Raw genomic sequence first — 22,837 nt, 5'->3', positions numbered from 1 at the left:
TTTTTTTCCTGGAAACGAAATCGATGAGAGCCATTCGGAGACTACTGGAAGTTTTAGATTGCATATCAAGTAGTCAAACGTTTTTGATTATGTACAAACTGGAAAAGACATGACTTTGTTCAATCTAAATGACACCGACACAACCGAAGGCTGTTTGTATAGATACAGTGGTCTTCTAAATCATATTTTGTTGAACATGGCTCCTTCAATTGATGAAAATGTCGACGCAATACTAATTTTACTATTGTTAGTGTTACTTTGTTGTAAAAAACTGGCGAAAGATACCAAAGGGTATGTTAAAAGTCGAAAATAATCTGATAAGCCATATAAAAATGTTGTAATTGCTCTGAGAAGTTTGCATCAGCGTAGATGTTGACTTTAACGTTACAGTGAATATTAAGGTGTATGCTATGTCTTATGTTTCTTTTATGTTGTCTTAATAATTTGAAAAAAACAATGTCATATTCATGTATTCGTTTTATTTGAATACAGTTTAGTATTTGTACTCGATTTTCTTCACACTGTTAAAAGGATTGTTCGGCTATGAAATAGTAATTGATTTTTTAATATTTAATTTAAAAATACAAAAATACTTGACAGAAAATAAATTAAAACAATTCCACATACACTTAAATATTGATTTCCAGAATTCTTTGGTAGAATAAACATCTGAGCATGAACGGTCAGAAAACGGTAAAACAATTTCAGGATTTCATGATCACATGATCACTTTTTTAAAAGTATATTTCTAAATTGAAGCTTTGCAGAACGTGTGACAACCGATATTGATACAGAACCCATTTCTGCAATCAAAATGGTTAAAGCATTCATTTATACACACATCTTTTGTCAAATCAGTCATCCGAAGACTGTCTACTACCGGATCTGCTTGAGTTATAGGAATATCTGAAAATTGCTGTGTTTCAAAACCTTCATTCCTTGGAAACATAAATTCGGGTGTAGCTAAATCTTGACGATTCATTCTAAAATCCGTATTCTGCGTTTGGAAAACTTGGGCTGTAAAACTTGGTGGTGTTAAATCCAAACTAAAACTTCGTGATGTTAAGTCTGAATTAGAACTTGGTGAATTTAAGTCCAAGTTAACACTTGGTGGTGTTAAGGCTAACCCACTACTTGGTGGTGTCAAATCCAAATTAAAACTTCGTGATGTTAAGTCTAAAGCAACACCTGGTGATGTTAAGTCTAATCCAACACTTGGTGATGTTGAGTCTAAACCAACACTTGGTGAATTTAAGTCCAAATTAACACTTGGTGATGATGAGTCTAAACCAACACTTGTTGGTACCAAGTCTAAACTAGAACTTGGCGAATTTAAGTTTACACTAGCACTTGATGATGTTGAGTCTAAACCAACACTTGTTGGTGCCAAGTCTGAACTAGAACTTGGTGGATTTAAGTTTACACTAGCACTTGGTGTTGTTAAGTCTAAACCAACACTTGTTGGTGTCAACTCCAAATTAACACTTGTTGTTGTTAAGTCTAAACTGTCAAGTTTACAGACGTTCCGACATCCCACCTTGACACAAGAATATCCTGATTCACAATCAACGTTTAAGGCACATTCATCAAAGCATCCTGTATTAGGTATTTCGTTTCTTGTTTCACTTAAACGGGGAGTTTCAATTAGATTTGATGGTGGAGATAAATTTTTCATATCCGTCTCTTGTTTTTCGTCAACAGCAGTTTTTATAATTTGTACCTGATTGACTTTTGAATCGACAAAATTTTGAAAATTATTTTCTCTACTTCTGAATAGTTTTTCCTTCGGGATAAGTCCATTTCGATCGACGTAGAGCGGTTCAGCGCAATATGTTGCGCATGTGCTAAGTCTGCAACACATCCTGTCAGCAGGACAATCGTTGTCGATGTTACATGGTGTGTCACATGGCATAGACCATCCTCCAACTGGTCTAGGACATAATCGTTCTATTTTCGTTTCATCGATAACTTCTGTAAAAAGAAGAAAACATTTTTTAAGGCAACAAGTTTTTCTGTTTTAAATTTCACAACCGGTACAATTTCTGATTTAACGAGATTTATCGAATATGTTTCTTACGTCGTAACTACAATCCCCTTCTCTTTTCATGCATGTGACCTACCAAATAAGACTATTTACTGGGTGTGAAATAACATGAGAAACATTTTGGATGCCACATGTGGAGCAAGCTCTGCTCACCCTTCCGGACCATCTGAGATCACCCCCGGTGTATGGTGAGGGTCGTGATGCTTACTTAGTCTTTAGTTTTCTATGTTGTGTTAGGTATTATTTGTCTGTTTTCTTTAATTTTTTAGCCATTGCGTTGTCAGTTTATTTTCGATCTATGACTTTGACTGTCCCTCTGGTATCTTTCACCCCTCGTTTAAGTAATAGTAACTTTTGATAAATACAACAAACAATAGTGGATTCAAAAATAATTAACCAATCAATCAACCATTAATATGTTTCAATGTTGTTCTTTGACGGTAACTTGTTATTAAATGGCAAGACAACACAAATAAATGAAAATCAAATATCATAATGGAACAGTATGAAAGTAGTTAACATTTCAATTATCATTGATATGGTCATTTAAGTTATAAATTAATAGATTGGAAATAACTTGGAAATTTGTATTGAAATACTTGGGATGTTCTACCACAGGAATAGATTACCTGAGCTGTATCTGACAAGATTCTAATTTATTTGGCGTTTTAATTTTTTTATTCGAGCGTCTCTGGCACGGGGGGTTTCATCATGAGTTTTTGGGTACAGATGTGCAGCTGGGATTTCAAAGACACCCCACATTCATATATTGTAGTCTTGAATAATCCTGACACATAAACATATTTCATGGCAAAATCATAACCTATTCATATATTCCTCAGTTATCACATATTAAAAATTATACATCTTGACTTGATTTTAAACCGGCGATAAAACAGAATTTTTTACAAAAATTTAATCGAAAGATGAAAATTATTGACCCATTCACATATTACCTTGGTAAAATCGCAACCCATTGTACATTTGATGCATTTAAAAAGGGACCCATTCCAGAGGCACATCTGCATACACCTTCATACAGGAAGAGACAACCCCGTGGTATCTGGTGAGTCTTTCGTAGACGAAACAAGCCAAGTATCAAAAATGAAATTATCTATTACTCACGTGACAAACTGTAAGATGTTGACAGAAATATAGCCAAGATCAACCTGAAATTCACTGCTGACATCTTTGCACCTATCAAAGCACACCTAAAATTAGTTTTTAAAAGTTATTAACAAAAATACTGAACATTGAGGAAAATTGAAAACGGAAAGTCCCTTACCAAATGGCTAAATCAAATGCTAAACACATCAATAGGACCACTTACTAGTAAATAAGTCAATTAGAAAATCATAAATTAATCAAATAAAAAATTAAAAGATGAATTACTGTTTAAGTTTTTAAGATTGGTATTAAAGAAACTAAAATAGTTTACAAGCTTACCACAACATAAAGACGATATGTTTGTGACAAGAAAACGTTCTGTCCTTTTATATCTGTATTCAACGTAGTCTGGCAAATGAAGAAGCAGAAAAGTAAGGACTACCGTAAAAACCTACAGGTAATTGCATTATTAATGAAGATGTTTAACATGAATAGGTCAAATGTCGAATTTTGTGGTTGGTGAATAAGTATATTTTGATGAGAAGTGTACTTATGTCATCTCATTCAATAAAGCGTTCATATATTTTATACTCGTTTGACAAATCCGTGACGGTATTTTTAAATGTCACACGGAAACTGGTTGAAATATGTGTAAATAGTAATGAACAATTTTCAAGTGGGTATTATGATAAATTTCCCACGTCCAGATTAAAACAATACACAATCTTGTTTTATATTATGATTTTGCATAAATTAAAACTTTGTTGATATTTTTTTTTTGCCATAAACATGATAAGGTGAAACTCTCATTTACTCGATAATGGGAAATTTTTATTTAACCCATCTACGAATGTTATTTTTAAAAATGAATTAATACAATAAGACTGAAACGTAAATATTTTTTTTCTACTGTTACCGCAATATCTATTTACGAAAGCAATGTTTACCGCATTTACAATAAACATGATAAGGTGAAACTCTCATTCAGTCGATAATGGGAAATTTTCATTTTCATATCTACAAATGTTGTTTTAAAATAAGAATCTAAAAAAAAAAAAGACTCAAATGTATATATGCTTTCTACTATACCGCAATATCTATTTACGATGGCAATATTTACCGCATTACCAATAAACCATTTATTTTTTTTTTAATTTTGTATCTGACTATGCGTTATGCAATTTATTTTCATTAACATTCCAAGTTAAAATTGACAATAGTGCGTTCTGTCACACGTTTCACAATGGCATGTATATGTTGTATCATTTCAGAAATCCGACCGTCTATATTTTCCGGTGTTTTTTTATTTTGTGCTACTCCGGTAAATACCGACATGAAGCTATAATACCTTTAGTTACCATAACTTCTTTATTACAATCTTCAACAGTTTTTCACACAAAAAATATTCATTCAACATCGATCACATCTACTGCGAGTTCATTAATATTCGTGGGATACCAGTTTTCGTGGACTTCGTGGATATAGGTGAACCACGAAATTTAAATGTTAAACGAATGATAAGTATCCTATAGGCTCTATATGCAAACTTCGGCAAATCCACGAATTTAAAATTAATTAAAATATCAATGAACATGAAAGTTTTCCTGAATCCACGAAAATTGGTGCCCACGAAAATGAATGAATCCACAGTATTTCAAATAACATACACACACTATTTGGTCACGTGCATGAAGTGTCTCAAGAGGTTGTTTAAATAATGAAAATTGCAACTTACCACTGTTAACACACTATTGGTACCCTTACCAACTTAATATGATAAAATCAACTCCAAATTGAAGCTATTTATCTGGATGATATTTCATACATTTTCGAACGACACGCCATGTAAGGGGTTTATTTTTATAATAATTTATTCAAAAATTGGACAAACCCTCAACATCTGTCAACTTTTTTGCTATATGTGTGGTAAATACTCTTAGAAATGATTCATTATCATTTCTTTTTAAAATGAAACCCTAGTTTTTTCCTCATCAATGGATGTGTCACCGTTAAAGACAGTGACTGCTTGTAACCAACGCCTAAACAATTGAAATAAAATTTAACCAGTTTTTTTGTGCATGATTTGTGTTCTGTTCTATTTCTTCTTATTTCTCTGTAAACGCGCGTCTGACGTACAAAATGTAAATCCTGGTGTATATGGTGAGTATATTCGCCAATTACAGTTTGTTTTGGCAAGTAAACGGTTTAAACTGTAGGTCTTAAAATGTTTTTTCTGCAATCCATTCTATGGCATTCAGTATATTGGAATCATTTTAGGGTAGATCATGCCATTCGAAAACCTTTTGGTTTGCAGTAGTAAATTGACCTGTCTCGATAATGTAGTTTCGGGATGACATTTTATGACGTGATCTTGATTATCATGTGATCAAAGGTGGTCATCAGCAAATCTCTGTCTGTCTGTCTATCTGTCTGTCTGTCTGTCGTCAGATAAGGATTGTTAGAGGAGATTCTGACATGGATTAAAAGAAATATTTCTCGAAGAAAACAATAACCTAAATCAAAGAACTGAAGTACTGAACATCGGATGACCGCAAGTTCTTGTGGCCAAAAGCACTTGTCACAGAAAAAAAATCACACCTCTATACCTGAAACTGAGGTTAATGTACAGAGAATTTTTTTCTGAGACAAGTTCGTGCGTCGATGATTAATAAATGACAGGAAATACAACCTCACCGTTATAACTACTATATTGTAGTGATACAAATCAGTATACACTGGTTTGTTCTTATATATTATATTCATATAACTGTTACATGTATCAGGGACTTTCTATACTAGTTAGTATACAAAGTCCCTGCATGTAAATATAATTTTCATCCATTTATATATCATTCTATGCTACTTTTGTTATAAAAGTGCAGTGCAAGTGCATGGTGGACACTCTTGTGAAAAAAAATCAATTTTCTAAAAGATTGAATATGAGTAGGCATTCATATTTTCCCGCAAAATAACGATCTTCCTTGTCGGGAATGTCGTAAAACGTTTTTTGAGATATTCTTCCGCATGCTTTGACACAAGTTGTCGGTACGTGTGCATAGATTTCACGGCCGTAAATTACATAGAGGCATGTAGGCAGTTGCTTCCTATTGCGGGCTCACTGACAAAAAAAATAATAAATGGAGAAAAAACCACTGAAAGAAAAACAATGGTTAAGATCATGCATAATTCTTATAGCACTGGTTGTGAGTTAAAACAACAAGGTGGTTAAACATAATGGCATGCAATTGTGTTCAATATTTGGTACCCAACTTAACTCCTTTGCACACATAAAATTTTCCCACCAAATACTATTGCATCTGCATACATAGAAGTGAAAATGTTGGCAATATTGAATGCATAGAAGTGTTAAAAAGATGGGATTTGTCCAGTCAGAAAAAATCACCTTAGCATTTGACAAAGCCAGAATAAAACGTTGGTGTATACAAACATTGTTAGGTTTAAATAATTTGAACTTGATAGATAAATTTATGAGTTATTGAGTATGCATTTTCATTTTAAGGTTTGAAAATTGTGTCTGAAACGAAGTCAAAATTAATTCGATTTGGACAGCCAAATAAGCCGGATAAACCACAAAAAATGACCAACTTCAGGGGGCTTTCATTTTAAGTGTGCAAAATTTTCCCTAAACTTAAGTAAAAATATCTTGTAAAGAGTCACAAAGCAGGATAAAGCGAAAACAAATCTTACTCTACCGGGACACGTAATCTAACTCTGGTTTATAACTATTTTTAATATATTCCAGGCGCATATTTATTGAAATGTAACAAAAAATTAACAAGTTGTGTATTCTTAGGACAAGGAAAAGGCCTGAAAAAATATCCTTTTCTGCATGGAATGGGTCCAAATATTTTTTTCCTCGCTCCGCTCGGCGATAATAAACTGCCTCACCTTACAGGGCAGGCAATTTTACGGCCCTGAGATTTTATCAATGATTTTTTAATTATATTATATATCTTCCGACCATGGAAGTAAAATATTACTTCCATGATATTACTAATTAATGTTCTAAACAAAAATCAGTTTATCAGTATTCATCGAAGAAATGTATTAATAACAAACGATAAGAAATGCTATGTTGCACTCGTAAATATTCGCGTAGTAATCATGTTTTGTAGATCGGCTAAAACCCAAAACGAATATTACGTAATGGAAATCTAGGCGATAGCAATATACCGTGAATAATTTCCTCACGGGTGAATTTGCGAAAATCAAAGGAACAGATTTAATTTTTTTCCTACAGAAATTTATAACCTTTTTAAATCCGTTATCAATCTGGAACAACATTTTTATGAACAGTTGAAAAAGATAACTATCAAAAGGTGTTATTCGGATAAGAAGACGAAAGAAATGTTTCACTCCATTTAGTCATCAGGAATTTTGTACATTGAACTTGATGCAAAATATTTTGAAAAGAGTTTTAATCGCTTAAGCATCGTTCACATTGGTCTCATTATAAAAAGACAATGGTTGTAATTTTTGCGATGGCCGCAACTTTCTGGTCACTTAATTAGTACAGTATGAAGGTATGATGTTAATATGAACTGACAATAAAGCCAAATGATGACTACAACTCACAAACTCATTTCAGTAACAATAAGACATCTCTCCACCCAAGACACAATTTATAAAAGTAAAGCACACGGAGCCTTGGCTCATACCGAACAGCAAGCTAAAGGGCCCCAAACATGACTACCGTAGAACCATTCAAACTGGAAAACAAACGGTCTAATCCATATAAAAACAAGAAACAATAAATACTTATGATCCACATCAACAAACGCCAACAACTGAACAGCAGATTCCTAACTTAGGACATGTGCAAACGATTGTAGCTGATTTAAAAGTTTTGAAATGTAACAACGGTCACCCTTATCTGAAACAATAGTGTAACAGCTCATAATAGAAAGACTACAACGCATGGAAAACAACTGTGATATTCTAGACTTAAACAGGTTTTTCGTTATATAGACAATGGTGCATTAAACCTGGTTTTGTAGCTAGTTAAATCATTCACTTTTATGACAAAAAATAGCATTCGAAACTTTAAATTAAATGACAAACTATATACCAGAATAGTTTTCTGTTTTGTAATGCATCTTTTTGTACTGCATGTTGTCTTACTTTTGGCATAGCTGTCAAAGTTCTTTAATTAGCAAGCTAACTATGAATGAATCACATAACACTCATTGTTTTAGAAGGGAGTTATTTTCATTAATCATGACTAGTAAATTTGTCAATTGCAGAGTCAATTTACAAGTTATCGTTTTGATATGCCTTTAGGAAAAGTAAAGACAAACTTACATGGACAAAATGACATAACTTTTTAAACGTTTTGAATACATTGTTTGGTATGTAAATTTTTGTAATTTCTTACTAGGCAACAAGAATAGATTGCAATATTTATATGTTGGGATTTAATCATATTTCATTTTTTTTTAACATATGAGAAATTATACTGCTATAAACCGGCATGGATACCTGAAAACAATTCGAATTAATTTTATGATATCGACAGAAGCGGACTTTTTGATTTCGAATAGATTGAAACCTTAAAATTGAGAATGGAAACGGAAAATGTGACAAAGAGAATACAACCCGATCAAAAAGCAGAAAACAACACAAGGCCACATATGGGTGTTCGACACAGCGAGACAATTCCGCACCCAGAGGCGGACTTCAGTTGGCCCGTAAACGAAAATAATGTACTAGTTCATACTAAATAGCCGTCAATGTATACACGAATCGAAATTTGATAAGGATTACAAGAATAAAAATGGCCAGAGGTACCTGACGTGGGACAGGCGCAAAAATACGGCGGGGTTAATCCTGTTTTGTGAGATCTTACATGGATAAAGTGATTGTTTGACACAGGATATTTGTGCCGAATCGGATGCAGATTTTTTATATAAAATTGAGAATAGAAATGAGTAATGTGTAGAAGAGACCAAGCAAATGAGCAGAAAACAGCCAAAAGCCACCAATGTAGTCTTCAACACAGCGAGAAAATCCCTCACCTTGAGGCGTGCGTCAGCTTGCCCCTAAACAAAAATGTGTACTAGTTTAATGGACGTCATACTAAACTCCGAAATATATATAAATGAACTAAAATTAAAAAAAGATACAAGACTAAGAAAGGTCAGAGGCTTGTGGTTGGGACAGACGCAAAAATGTGGCGGGATTAAACATGTTTTGTGAGATCTCAACCCCACCCCTCCATAAGTAATAAAATTATTTGGGTCTTGACATATTGTATATATATACACAACAGTTCTTACTGGTGTTATGTAAAAGACCTTAATTGGTTGCTGTGTCGGTGGGTTGCTTTCTTATTGCTGTGTTCACCCTACATTAACTTGTTTAAAGTGACAACCGATTCAAAAAAGTTAAACAGGCCAAAATATAGTGTTTTAATTGTAAGAATGAAGCCTTTTTGCTAGACGAACTAAAAAATAAACACTATAGTTGTTAACTATGTGCATAATAATTTTCGTTCTTTCTTTTGTGCCTAAATCAGGCGTTAGTTTTCTCGTTTGAATTGTTATACATTTGTCATTTCGGTGCCTTTAATTTGTGAGTAAGCGAGTTTAGCTTATTTTTGAAGGCCGTAAGGTGACCTATAGTTTTTAACTCATATGTTATTTGGTCTCTGGGGGTTGTTTCATAGGCATTACAGCTAATTTCCTAATGCATGTAAAGCAAAACTTTGGTTGGCTTGCTTGCTTTGTTTGTATAAATGTTTATACAAGCTTTGTAAATAAGATTGACATCTTTTAACAATATATGTGGCATAGTTTAACCTGTATATATAATATTTGAATTTAATTGGATGTTATCCCAATGATTGTACAATATAAAAACAAAGCAAGCAAGCTAACTAAAGTTTTGCTCTACATGCTATAGGAAATTAGCTGTAATGTCACATCTTCTTGTTATATTTATTGATAGAGCACTTAGTCTAGCTGATATAATTTACAAGTCAAATCATCTGACAGATTTAGCAGAAGATGACTTAAATATACATACGTGTACCTGTATGATTTTAAGAAATAATTCATGCAAGCCGTTGATTTGTTGGAAACTTTCAAATGACCTAGGCCGATTCGAATTTTATGATGAGCGTTTGGGTTTATAAAATTAACAGATATACAATGTAACGGCCAATGTCATGTAAAACAATAATAAATCAGCATCATGATGTCATTTTTTCATAAACAAAATTCAAAAGAAAATTCTTGTGCTAATTCACAGATTCGTTTACTAAATATTTTTTGATATTTTCATGACAGATCTTTATTTCACAAATCACTGTACTTCAATCTTTACGCCAATTCGCTTAATTTTTCTTTTATCTGTACTCTTTTCGTTTCTATCGTAACTGTGGAACAAATGAGAAACCTATTTCGCACAGTGCTACTTAAGTCTCCAATTAAGATTCAATGTGCCACACCATTATAATATCTACTGTTTGATGCTGATTTGTCTATATATATTGACAGATATATTTCAGTGAAAACCTTTTGAAAAATTATAATACAATATAAAGTAAAACACAGAAAACATTTTATTTTTATTTTTCATAACTTGAGAAATATATCTATATATAATATTTACCTGCAGTACTGCGTGCTTCAGATCGCAGGAACCTTAGTGCACCGTGTGTTTCACAGGAACGTGGTAAAAATTATGATTTTAACATGCATTGTACTTATATTAAATCTTTGATTGATAACTTACAAGAGAAATGAATGACCCTCAATGCGTGATTCTTGTACATTTCTTATGTATATTCTGCAAAAGACATGTAATGAAAATTGTAAGCGAAATTAAGAAAGAATTGTCTTTAGTTTCCTATCATATTTATTTTATAGTTTATTTTTATGTTTAACTGTAACATCACTGTCCCAGGTTAGGGGAGGGTTTGCGCCTGCAAATGAGTTTACACCCGCCATAGCTGCATGTCCCTGTCCCTAGTTAGGAACCTGCAATTAAGTGGTTGACGTTTAGTTTAAATATATTTGTTGTGTAGTGGATTTGGGAAAACAAGTTATTGCAGCTTATATTAATCACTTTCCACTTTGGGTGTGCCAGTGCTGCCCTCTATATCGGTAGAGGTGTTGAAATAAAAAAAAAATACACTTGATCTCTAAAAATATGTGCAGTTTTAGAAAAACTAATTAGCATTTGGTGAAATATAAAATCTTTCTTACGCTGAAACTCAGTTTAGCCGTACCGTTAACGTTTGTATCCATTAAATTTTTCAAATGCCCTTGCAAGCTTGAAAAGTTATTTCAGAAATACATTTTACGTGTTGAGCTGCATGGATCATAATTGGTCGTAGCAAAACACATCTGTATTGCGTATTTCTCCACTAAAAGAGAAAAATAGTAACGAACAAAAATATTTTTTTAGAAGACACGATTCCCGTCTTTATGTTTCCCATTTCTATGTTCAGTGAACCCTCGAAATCCGGGTCAAAAACTTAATTTGACAGATATCATATTTCTAAACTTCACATTATACCGAGCACTTAAAGTTTTCACGACATTGTTATATCTTTTGCAGAATTAGATAGATTGTACATGTACATGTTAGAATCGTGCATTTGAAGTTTTCATTACATTTTTAAGCAATTAATCAAATATTTAATATCCGTATGTTTTAAATAATACTGTTTACCACGATCCTGTAATGCACACGATGCAATAAGTAAAATTAATGTTCGGGATGTACAAATAAACTATTACGTTCGGTCAGAATGGGGCACATGCACTTGCTTCTATCCATGGGAAGATACGTTGATAGTGATCTTCCCATGTATAGATACAAGTACAATAGGCGACCGCCTTATCTTGGAAAAAATTGGTTGATTATACAGTAAATCACTGAAGCATGACCGAAGCGGGGCCCCTCTTAGGCAGTCAGTGGACCTCAACTTATGAAAATTTGTGGACCCACCACTGAAGTGCCTTCGGAATTGGGATGTTATTAAAACTCGAATGTCTGTGTCGAGTGCCACACTCTCTGTGCTTTAAAAACCTTTCCATCATCTGGATCAAAAGCTGACATGTTCTAGGCGAAATTTCTGCCCCTTATTCTAAATTTCCTCAACTTCCAGTTATTACATTTTCTCTCGTCCTTAATTTGCATAAAAAATTGCCACTTGATGTATATTTTTAGCAATCAACAATCAATCCATCAAATATGCAATTACTCTAATAACAGACACATTTAATTTGTTTTTACGGTAATGAATGCTATTTTTTTTTTAGAGACAACATTTCACACGCAAGTTTTGTAAGAGTAAACATTGTTTAACACTTTCAGCTTTAAATGTTGTTAATCTGAATGTTAAAAAAAAAATCCAATGAAAATTAAAATCCAGTTGTTCAGAGAACAATTGAATGTCTTTCCTCATCAATTTTATAAATTATTGACGAGAAGCTACTTTCGTTTTACTTTAAGTTACTTTTTCCATCCAAGCATAGGTATCTATCTTAATACTGATTCAATGAATAAATGTTTCTGGCTGTTATTTTGTTCTCTGAACAATTGGTTTTTAATTATTATTAAATTACACAAGAGTACTTTAATTGAAGGGCTAAAGTGCTATCAGCAACGGTACCGACTTAAAGTCATAATGAATGCAATTTAGTAGATAAATGACACAAACAGAATAGCCACTATTGTGTACGGTTGTTTGGTCTCGATGAGTTTAGACTTAATTTTGAAAAAAACTGCATAGAAAATACGCGGCCCTTATTTTAAGTTTGGTCTCCCTAGTGATGAATTTGTCAGAGCTGTCTAATTGTCTAATTCTCGATATTTTTTTTTATTCATATTGATATTAGTACCCTTATTTCAACGAGACGAACATAGTATCACATGTTTATCTAAATAATAACATTACAAATAAGCAAATAAATAAATTGACAATAACATTTCATAATTGAAATATTGCAATATTTTGTGTCATCCGTTGAATCGACCTAATGTTTGATCTTCACATGACCTGTTGCAGCCATTTTGAACACACGTGCTATGGCGCGGACATTGTGAATTACGAAAGCATTCATTTAAACAGCGTGCTCCTGTTTGCCTCGTTTCCAAAATGTTTGATATTTCTGCAGGAATATTGTCATGGATATGTTCTCTTCGACTAAGGTTATCAGTACGAATCAACGGAGACTGATGAGCGAGTGACATAAAATTCTCCCTCGAAATGCACACTAGTCTGCATCCTCTGTGCGTGCAGAAAGAATTTGTGTTACAATCACTATCACGTGTGCATATATCTGTGCACGAATCAGAATTAGACGGAGATCTGTGTGTTTGTTCATTCAAAATGCGACCATCACCTCTGCAAACCTTACTGCAACCGTCTATCATACAGTTTTGACCTAATGAACAGTCCGAATGTCTTTCGCACTCAGTATTACAATTATTATTTCCAGTTATGCGACTTGTTCGTACATTTTGCGATGATGAAGTTATTTTTTGGCAAATGTTTTTGCATCCTGTCTTGATACAAATATTCCCGAAGTTACAGTCTCTGTCGCTTAAACATTCATTTACACAATCTAATGGGGTAGTTGTAGTTGTTATAAATCTTTCAATACATTCATTTTGACATCCATTTTTAAGGCACGCCATTCCAAATGAACAATCGGAATCGCTGTTACACTGATTTTGACAACGTGTTAAGGTGGAATCCGTATTGATAATTTTTCTGGTGTTTGAGTCATCTTGCTTGCAAACTTTGCGACATCCTAACTGTCTACAAACGAATCCAAGACTGCAGTCTACATCTAAACTACATTCATTCTGACAATTATTATCGAGTCGAACATTGGTAGATTGTTGGGTAATACTATGCCTTGAAAGTTGCCCGTCTATATCGGTTTCGCATAAACGATTACAGCCACGTCGCCTACAGTACAAACCCTGACTGCAATCACTATCATATGTACAGTCAAGACGACAAGCATTGGATAATAACGAAGACTTTGGCTTTTCCTGAAAACCAGCTGACAAGGACGTACTCAGCCAAGGTTTTTCACTAAATGCTGAAGACGTACTCCTTGAGGCATCGGCGTTAGTCCAAGGAATCGTTCTTTGGTGTCCACAGAATGTATTACACCCTTGTTGATAACATTTTGATCCCGTAAGACAGTCAGCATCTTTAAAGCACGAGCGAATGCAGCGACTTTTGGTTTCTTTTGTCGGTACTAACTGACTTACGGGTTGCTTTTCTGTATTATTAAGAACTAGTGCAGTTTTAACACTACAAACTTTGCGACAGCCTTCTTGAATGCAAGTGTGTTTGTGTGGGCAATGGACATCACTCAGACATCTATCGTTACAGTCTTCAGTTGTAGACTTAGTATTTGATATTTGAATTGTTTTGGTAATGCTTGTCTGTTCACAAACATTCCTACATCCTTTTGAAACACATTCGAAACCTTTTTCGCAGTGAATATTTCTTAGACACTGATCCGTGCAATTTCTTACTCTTCTTAAAATTGACGTCACAACAGGTTTCTTTGGTACTGACGTTGCCTTCCTACTGCTGAATGATTTACAAACTCTTTTACAACCTTGCCTTACGCAGAGTGACATTGATGCACATTCACTACTTGTGTCACATTCGTTTTTACAATCGGTAGCTTCGGTAGACGTCGGATTACTCGCAGTATCATTTGACGATGTTGTTTTAAATATGGGTGACGTACATATGGATCCACATGACAACAGTTGACAACATTTGTTGTCTCCGGGACACTCACTGTCTTTATTGCATTCAATAACACAAAACTCACTAGTTGGTTCTAATGATTCGGGACAAACTCCAGGCTTGTTGACGTCTGCAGATTGTCCTTCGACAACGCAACCTGAAACTACATCAAATGAAATTATAAAAATAATGCCAGTGTTAAAAAGCTTCAACTATGTGCGGTATGGATTTTTTTCGTTGTTGTAGGTAATACGGCGCTCCATAGTTGTTTACTTTGTTATTTTGACTCTGTTGAAGAGTTGGCTCATTGGCTATGATGGCATCTTCTTTTTTTTTAATCTACAATTTTTATCAATGTGTATCTTAATAAAAACATTTGAAAAATAGTTATATCAAACGAAGTGATTGTTTTGCAAATACAAGGAGTATATTATGCTTGCATCTTGGAACCTCCTCTTATGTAAAAGAGGAAAACAATATATATGTTACAGTAAATAGGTGAAATTAGGAATTACATGTAATTACTAAACATTTCAGTAAATACCTGTAATTACTAGCCAATTTAGTAATTACATGTATTTACTAGTTGTTTCAGTGATTACTGGTAATCACTGATTTTTAATGTCATTTTTACAGCTATTTACTAACTTGATGTTTTTGTTTTAAAATTCAAAACATAATTCAAGATACCAAATAAAAAAGTAAAGGGTAGGGTATTTTAAGGGAGCTTACTTAGGGATGTTGGAATATAAGACACATCAAAAGTGCATACTCTTTAGTGTTTAATAAATTGAAACTGGAAAATGGTTGTTTTATAGGTTTTGAAACTCCTTAAATATATTGCATGCAAGACAATGATATAAATTCAAAATTGATTTTCATAATTTTGTTAAACTAAAATCTCTATCATGCACTGTGGTTTAAAACTTTAAAATCATTTTCTCCAAATATCCTGGATTTCTACCAAACTTGGACAGAAGCTTAATGCTTATGACCATAAGATAATATCCAAAAGTAAAGTTTGAAAAAAAAAATCCTTTTTTTCGTATATTACTTATAAAAGGACTAGTTTTTCCCCAGTAAACATTAAATACACCCTGCAGTTAAAGTTTTTAAAACATTAGAATTTATAAACCATCCTGTATTTTTACCCAATTTTGACAGAAGCTTCTTACAGTACTAGTTAAAAGATAGTATCTAGAGGAAAATTTTAATATTTTTTCCTCATTTTTGTTGAGCCTGCGATTAACAGCAAAAGAAGGCGAGACTATTTGTTCTGCAAAACCCTTACAATTTTAATAGCTTAATACATCAATAACCCATCTCCAGCTAGGGGTTGAATTGAAGCTATTCAATGAGGTCCAAATATTCACTCGCAAGTGCACAACTCATCAACCTTGTTTCTCAGCTAATTTAACAAAATAGAACCAGATTGGCTGCTAACAGTGAATTCTAATTTCACTATATCATTTTTATTAATGATTTAACAACAAAAAAAAAGATATTTATTTATTTTTTATTTCTAGAAGCTAATGACATAACTTTATCTTATCTTTATAAGGTAATAAGTCTAAATATTCTTCAAATTCAAAGTTTTCTTTAAAAAGTTAAAACAATGCTTTGGGAGAATTTTCCATTTCTGATTTCCATGTCTGCTGAAATTGGTAAAAAATTATCTGTATAATGGTCAACTTTAACCATTTTGGATTAAAACTAAAGTTAATCTGATTTAACCAAATATTTGAAAGTCCATATTTATTCAATTATTTTTTTATACAAATCAACCATTCAAAATTTTAAGAGTATTAACTGATCTTCTAGTTAGTATTACCATAACTTTTGATCATCTAACCATAATACAACATTGTTTTAGCAGTCAGTAAATAGGTGTAAAAATTCATTTTAAAATTAGTAATTACTGGTAATAACTGGGCCGTTTAAGGAATTACTTGTATTAACTAAGTGCATCGGGACTTACCTGTAATTCCTAAATTTTAGTAATTACATGTAATTCCTAATTTCACCTATTTACTGTAACATATATATATACGGATGCAAAAAACAAACCAATTGGATGGGGAGGGGTGCTCGCTGGCCGAATAGTTCTAGTAGCTCAAATACTGTATCACCAGCCTGTCAACTCGGAAGTTGAGTTTTAATCCCACACGACGTGACAGGTGCGTTCGAATCCAATCTTTATTGACCAGTATTTTCATTTTTCTTAACGAAAGTCGGTGGTTCTCTCCGGGACCACCGCAAATAAAAGTTGATCATTGACCTTAAAAAATGGTTCTTGGAAATAAAAAAAAGAATCGAGGTAAAAGTTAACGAGAAAGAACTGAACTACACATAACAGCTGCAAAAGACAACTAACTTACTGAAGAAAATAACAAAACCAAAACACATACACATACAAACACTCATATTAAACCCACAAAAAAACACATACTAAAAAATTGACAGGTCTATACAATTTATTAAGCTCGTCTCTTTTGTCTCAAGTTTTAGATTGTATGTTCATTGACCTCTTGTAATTTCATTATTTAACGAGGATTATTCCGAAATGAAATATTTAAAAAGTCACCGTAAGCATGATTGAATATATAAATGAGATGAAGGGGAAAGGGTGGGGGGGGGGGGGTATTCGTCAATGAGACAACAAGTCAACAAGTTAAAATAACAGACATCTAAGGATCAATATATGATAAATCATGATTGTTTGAAACCGAAGAACCAGCACTACATCTCCATGGATGGGGTGGGCTTTGGGGGCCTTTATTTCTTTAATTCTTTTGCTCATTATATTTTATCTTAAAAAAATTACTCCTCTAGATTTACATGATTTATCAGTGTAACTATTCTTTTTATTGTTCTTTTCTGTAATAAGTATATTTTTATCCAACTCTTAATTGCAGTTAACTTTTATGTTTTAGCATTCCAGTATTCCCCCCCCCCTTTTTTTTTGTTGCGCATTTTTCTCAATTCTTTGATATTTATTTTGCTCATTATTCTTTATTCTATAAACCCGCTCTACATCCTCTTAACTTAACCTGCATTACAAGTGCATTTAATAACCACAAATGCAATGCACTGAACTCCTCTGATGTTTCTTTTTTTTCATTGCGTGTAAATAAAACTTTCTTTGTCTCGTCAGGGATTTGAATTAGGCTTTACAAATGCCAACGCCTATCGCTGTATGCTAATATATATATATTTGTTTTGGATTTCATTATTTTTTTTTCAAAATTAACATCTAGTTATTAAAACTTACAGATGAAAGAAAACTATATATAGAAGGAAATCGCTAATCGTGTAAATTTTAATGTTTTTAACCATCGTTCTCGAAATCACTTCCGCTAGCAAGAAACTGGCACTAAATCTAATGTTTAGAAAATGATCAAAATAAGCTTAAATTATAGATTGAAATCAAATTAATATGTCAAAAATGTGCATGTACGGAAGTTTGAGTTTTACAGGTTAAAAAGACAACATGACAACATGACAACGATATGTCAATGTTTTTTACAACAGGTAATCATCTATTTAAGAAATATTTTTAAAATATAAGAATTATTCAAATTTAATGTTTCAGTCCATAAATTGTAAATCAATTTACCTAGAATCTGTATGACGAGAAACACTAGTTGCCAATATTCCGTCAAAATCCGCCACATTGTATTTGGAAACCTGTGAAATAAACATGACAATTTCATTTCAAAAACAACGTACATGTAATAACTTAAGGTAACACGTGTCATTAAAAACAAAAAAAGTTTGACTATACATGAAAATAACTGTGGTTTTCTTTATATTTATCGTTTTTTCGTCTGTTTAATATTCAAATCAAACATGCCCACAACAACGTAAACAAGACTACGAAACTATATGTCGAGGACCTTTAAATATGCTCATTTCCGAGAGTCCTAAAATTATTAAAAAAAAATCATTCTAGCATTTATAAAGAGAATAAAATTGAGAATGGAAATGGGGAATGTGTCAAAGAGACAACAACCCGACCAAATAAAAAACAACAGCAGAGGGTCACCAACAGGTCTTCAATGTAGCGAGAAATTCCCGCACCCGGAGGCGTCCTTCAGCTGGCCCCTAAACAATTAAATAAATAATTTCAATATACGGAATGGGTCTATTTTAGTCATACTTAAAAAAAACAAAAAAACACAACATAGTTTTCCGTTGTCAAGGGAGACGAGTTTTACGTTACCGTGAAAATATTTTGTAACGGTATAAAACATACTTGAGGGTGTGGATGGGGGTTATGGAGTAGAGAATATTCGACAAATTATATAAAGAATATAGATAAACGGACCTTAAAAAATGGAATAGAGAATGATGAAGGGCTACAATAAAGAATAGAGAATAATAATAGACAACGAGTATATAGAATGGAGAAGAATGGCCTTAAAGAAATGAACTAATACACACGCCATCCCATCCCACCCCACCTATTCAGACCTTCTTTATATACTTTCAACTGTTTGTTGTCAGCTATTTTTATCTACCTTAACTTTAATCTTTTACTGCAAAAAGTTAAGAGTTGCATTATCAACTAATAATTTTGACAAATCACCTACTCAGACCAAAGGTTTTTGTATGCGAAGCAATACAATAAAATTGAAAACAGGGAATGTGTCCAAGAGATAATAACCCAATCAAAGATTAGAAAACAGCACAAGTCTACCAAATACACAATGAAATATGAATGTTTAGTTATTATTTCATCTGCCTCAATTTATAAAATTACTACAAAAGTGATGTGGGTTGCAATTTGCGATAAGGTCATCGTTATCAATTATAATTTTGACTTATTACCTATTGATACTATAGAATGTCCAATGCGAAGCAATACACTATGTTTTCTACAATCATTGCCGATACACAGAGGGCGCATGATTTGTACAGCAATGTACATGCTGAAGACCGTACTTAGACCTATAATGATATTTTGTTTTACACATTGTGACTTATATGGAGAGTTGTCTCATAGGCACTCGGACCGCATTTTCTTATTTCTATATATTTACAAAGATTTACAAAAAATGTATATACAAAACAGTACTTTCAAAACAAGATACATTTAGCTACATGTTTGTTAACATACTTTATGAACTTACAAATCTGTTTAGCCTCGACTTCTTATTCAATTGGCTCACCAGTGTTTTAAACTTTAATGTATTTACACGTACGAGCCAACAACTATTTATCGAGGTATTCTATCGTAATGAAGGAACATACTAGAAGATACTGACATTCGTCTTCAATGCTACCAAGATTTGAAAGATGACATGTTCTATACTTGATATCAACGTTATTCTACCTCCGTTTTTCTATCGAAAATCTATGGTATGTCAGGTTTTATATTTACCTAAAATTATAAAACAATAATACAGTTCCTATGTGTCAAAATATCTTTCAAAATTTAATTACATTTGTAAGTTAATAACACTTATATATATATAATCTGTAACCAACTACTTTTCGGGACTCTTTTTGTAATTGTATATTCCCGTACTGTTTGTATCGGTCCTCACGTAAGCGCAGCGGTAAGGTATGTTAACCATATATCGCGAACAAAACTTTCATTGTTCCAAAGATTTGAAAAAAGTGGAATCATTCAATATAATGTATATTTAACTTTAGTCACAAAAAATGTACACACATTATCAACCGGCAGTAAATAGTGATTTGGTGATGTATATGAGAGAGCAAACAACTCTAATATCTTTAATTAAATGTCAAAGTCCAAAGTAAATCTACCAATTTACCTACATACCATAATGATTTGTTTTCAGTTTCGAAAGCAGTTTACAGAATTCCAAATAGATTCTGTCTACAATAACAAAATTAAAGTTCCTCCGAATTTGAGATCACAGTAGTTATTGGTTTAACAACTTCATCAAAAGGATGTAAATGAATATAGTTTATGCTCCGTTTTGCAAAGCACAAGAAATAACTGCCGGTTTTGATTGGAGTATTGTATCAATTTTCATATTTTTGTCTTTGCTGTGCGCATACCTTCGATTGTTTTTTTGTTTGTGTGCATGTTCGCATGTTCGCATGTTTTTTTTTTTTTTTTTTTATCTATTTTCCTTTCTGTTCATTTTTTAACCTCTATATGGTGATTGGGTTATTCATGCTATACAGCCCTCGCACGGTCGGCTATTAACCTCTACAGCTGCTTCTCTAATCAGTTTTTTTGTGAAATATCTTTTTGACTTCATTTTTAATAAGTTCCTCTTTTCAAAGTATTTTTTCTCTCTTTAAATCATATAAAATTTAAACTGTTCTTCACATTTTTCTTGAATGTGTTTTTCTTTACAGACATCATAACCTTTTAAAATTTATAACTAATTTATCAAATGCATTCATTCTCTAGCTAAGAACGTGCAGTATAAAATAAAAATAAGTACAATTTTCTTACCTTTTGCGTAACCATATTATTTAAAACCTTGTAACCTATAACAAGTCTAACATATCTGTTTTCACTGTTCATCCGGGCATTTGACGTATATTGTTTATCAATCATTATGATAGTATACATGTTAAATCTTCAAATAGAGTCGGTTTTATAGATGAATATATTGGTTTGTTACTGTTATTTTATGGATGACCAATAAATAATTGTTTAGTAGAAAAAATGTTGTTTATTATTATGTCTCTGTTTACATGATGTATTTATACGTCTGTGAAATAGTTTTGATTGGCAACATCTACTACACCTATTTAAATTGTTTTTCAAAGTTTAAATGATACTTAAACATTTATAATATATGTTCAAATTGTTGAACTGGTGCCTAATCCAACACGATTCTACAATAAGAAACAATCAAGAGTTGTCAATTTTAAAATATCCATATAGACCCGCCAATGCACATAAAAGAGGGCGGGACTACGTCAAACGTCAGAACTTTTTTCTTACACTAGAAACGAAAGATTGATGAGTTATTGTCTCTCTTTTATTTTTTTAAAATATAATTTCCGAAGAAAAAACTTTATAACTTCTTGACAGGTTGAAGATGGAATTTTTACTGTAAGCTGTAGCTAGAACGTTTTTATTTTGCAAGTTTTGCGCGACAAAGTCATGAGGTTTAATGACAGTCTTAGTTTTCCTTTATTAACTCAAAATCCGTAAACAAAATAATAATATATGAAATGTGTTTATTACGATTGCCTGCATAATTACAATGTACAACTGTGGCGAAAGACAGTTTTTGCATGTAAATGATTAATATGTTACATCTTCATTTCATTATTTGTTTGTGAGTAGGAGGAATAATATACACAATATTAGTGTCACATCAAACCACACGAAGTGTTTAGTCTATAACTTTGTACCTAGTAACATGTGTCTATATTTTTAGATTAAGGCGTCCTGTTGAACCCGTTTGCGTATATTTAAAAGAAAAAAAAATAAAGTTTTGACGTTTGTTCGATCTTTTTTTTTTGTAGCAAATATTTTTTATAATCTAATTTTACATAGATGTTATAATTTGACCCGAGTTAAATGTATTCAGTTTTATTTCGAACGTAAAACTCCATATGACAAGGTTGTCGCTTACGTGTTCGCTTATTTCTACCTTTTATTTTGACTTATACAAGACCTGATGGGCATATAGAACTCTAAAAACAAAATGAGGTGACTTAATAAATACTTCCTTGAACGAAATACTTTTGACCAACTGTGAACTGGGACTATTCATATAGTCATAGTCCCAGCTGTGAAGAAATTTTTAAACAAAGGAGGGACCAACCAATGAAGTCATGGTCCAAGAACTTGAGAAAGAATAATGATAACAAACCAACAGAAGGTTTAGCTATCTATATATATATATAATATATATATATAGTGTCTAAAAATAGCAACAATCAACATTCAACCTATCTAGGTGTGGATCAGTTTGTAAATAAACTGATGC

The 22,837-nt window shown here is 32.6% G+C and overlaps 1 protein-coding gene and 1 long non-coding RNA gene across 3 annotated transcripts; both read right to left on the bottom strand.

The window, feature by feature from the left end:
• Positions 1-549: 549 nt before the first annotated feature.
• On the bottom strand, positions 550-3,252 carry LOC143080877 (uncharacterized). The gene is made up of 2 exons (XM_076257045.1): positions 3,170-3,252; positions 550-1,971 (listed from the first exon to the last, which is right to left on the bottom strand). Exons 1-2 carry the CDS (start codon positions 3,231-3,233, stop codon positions 749-751), a joined length of 1,287 nt encoding a protein of 428 aa, XP_076113160.1. The 5' UTR covers positions 3,234-3,252; the 3' UTR covers positions 550-748.
• Positions 3,253-13,045: 9,793 nt separating this feature from the next.
• Positions 13,046-21,427, bottom strand: LOC143077954 (uncharacterized). Of its 2 annotated transcripts, none has more exons than XR_012978966.1 (4): positions 21,343-21,427; positions 20,023-20,286; positions 18,520-18,590; positions 13,046-15,066 (listed from the first exon to the last, which is right to left on the bottom strand). It is a non-coding gene; the product is annotated as an uncharacterized LOC143077954 (long non-coding RNA). The 2 variants fall into 2 exon arrangements; XR_012978962.1 differs by having other exon boundaries at positions 20,036-20,286.
• Between the last annotated feature and the right edge of the window lie 1,410 nt (positions 21,428-22,837).

Source organism: Mytilus galloprovincialis, chromosome 1 (assembly GCF_965363235.1).
Source record: "Mytilus galloprovincialis chromosome 1, xbMytGall1.hap1.1, whole genome shotgun sequence".
Lineage (NCBI taxonomy): Eukaryota > Metazoa > Mollusca > Bivalvia > Mytilida > Mytilidae > Mytilus > Mytilus galloprovincialis.
The sequence above is the reverse complement of the archived record's forward strand: the minus strand, read 5'-3'. Positions and strand labels throughout refer to the sequence as shown.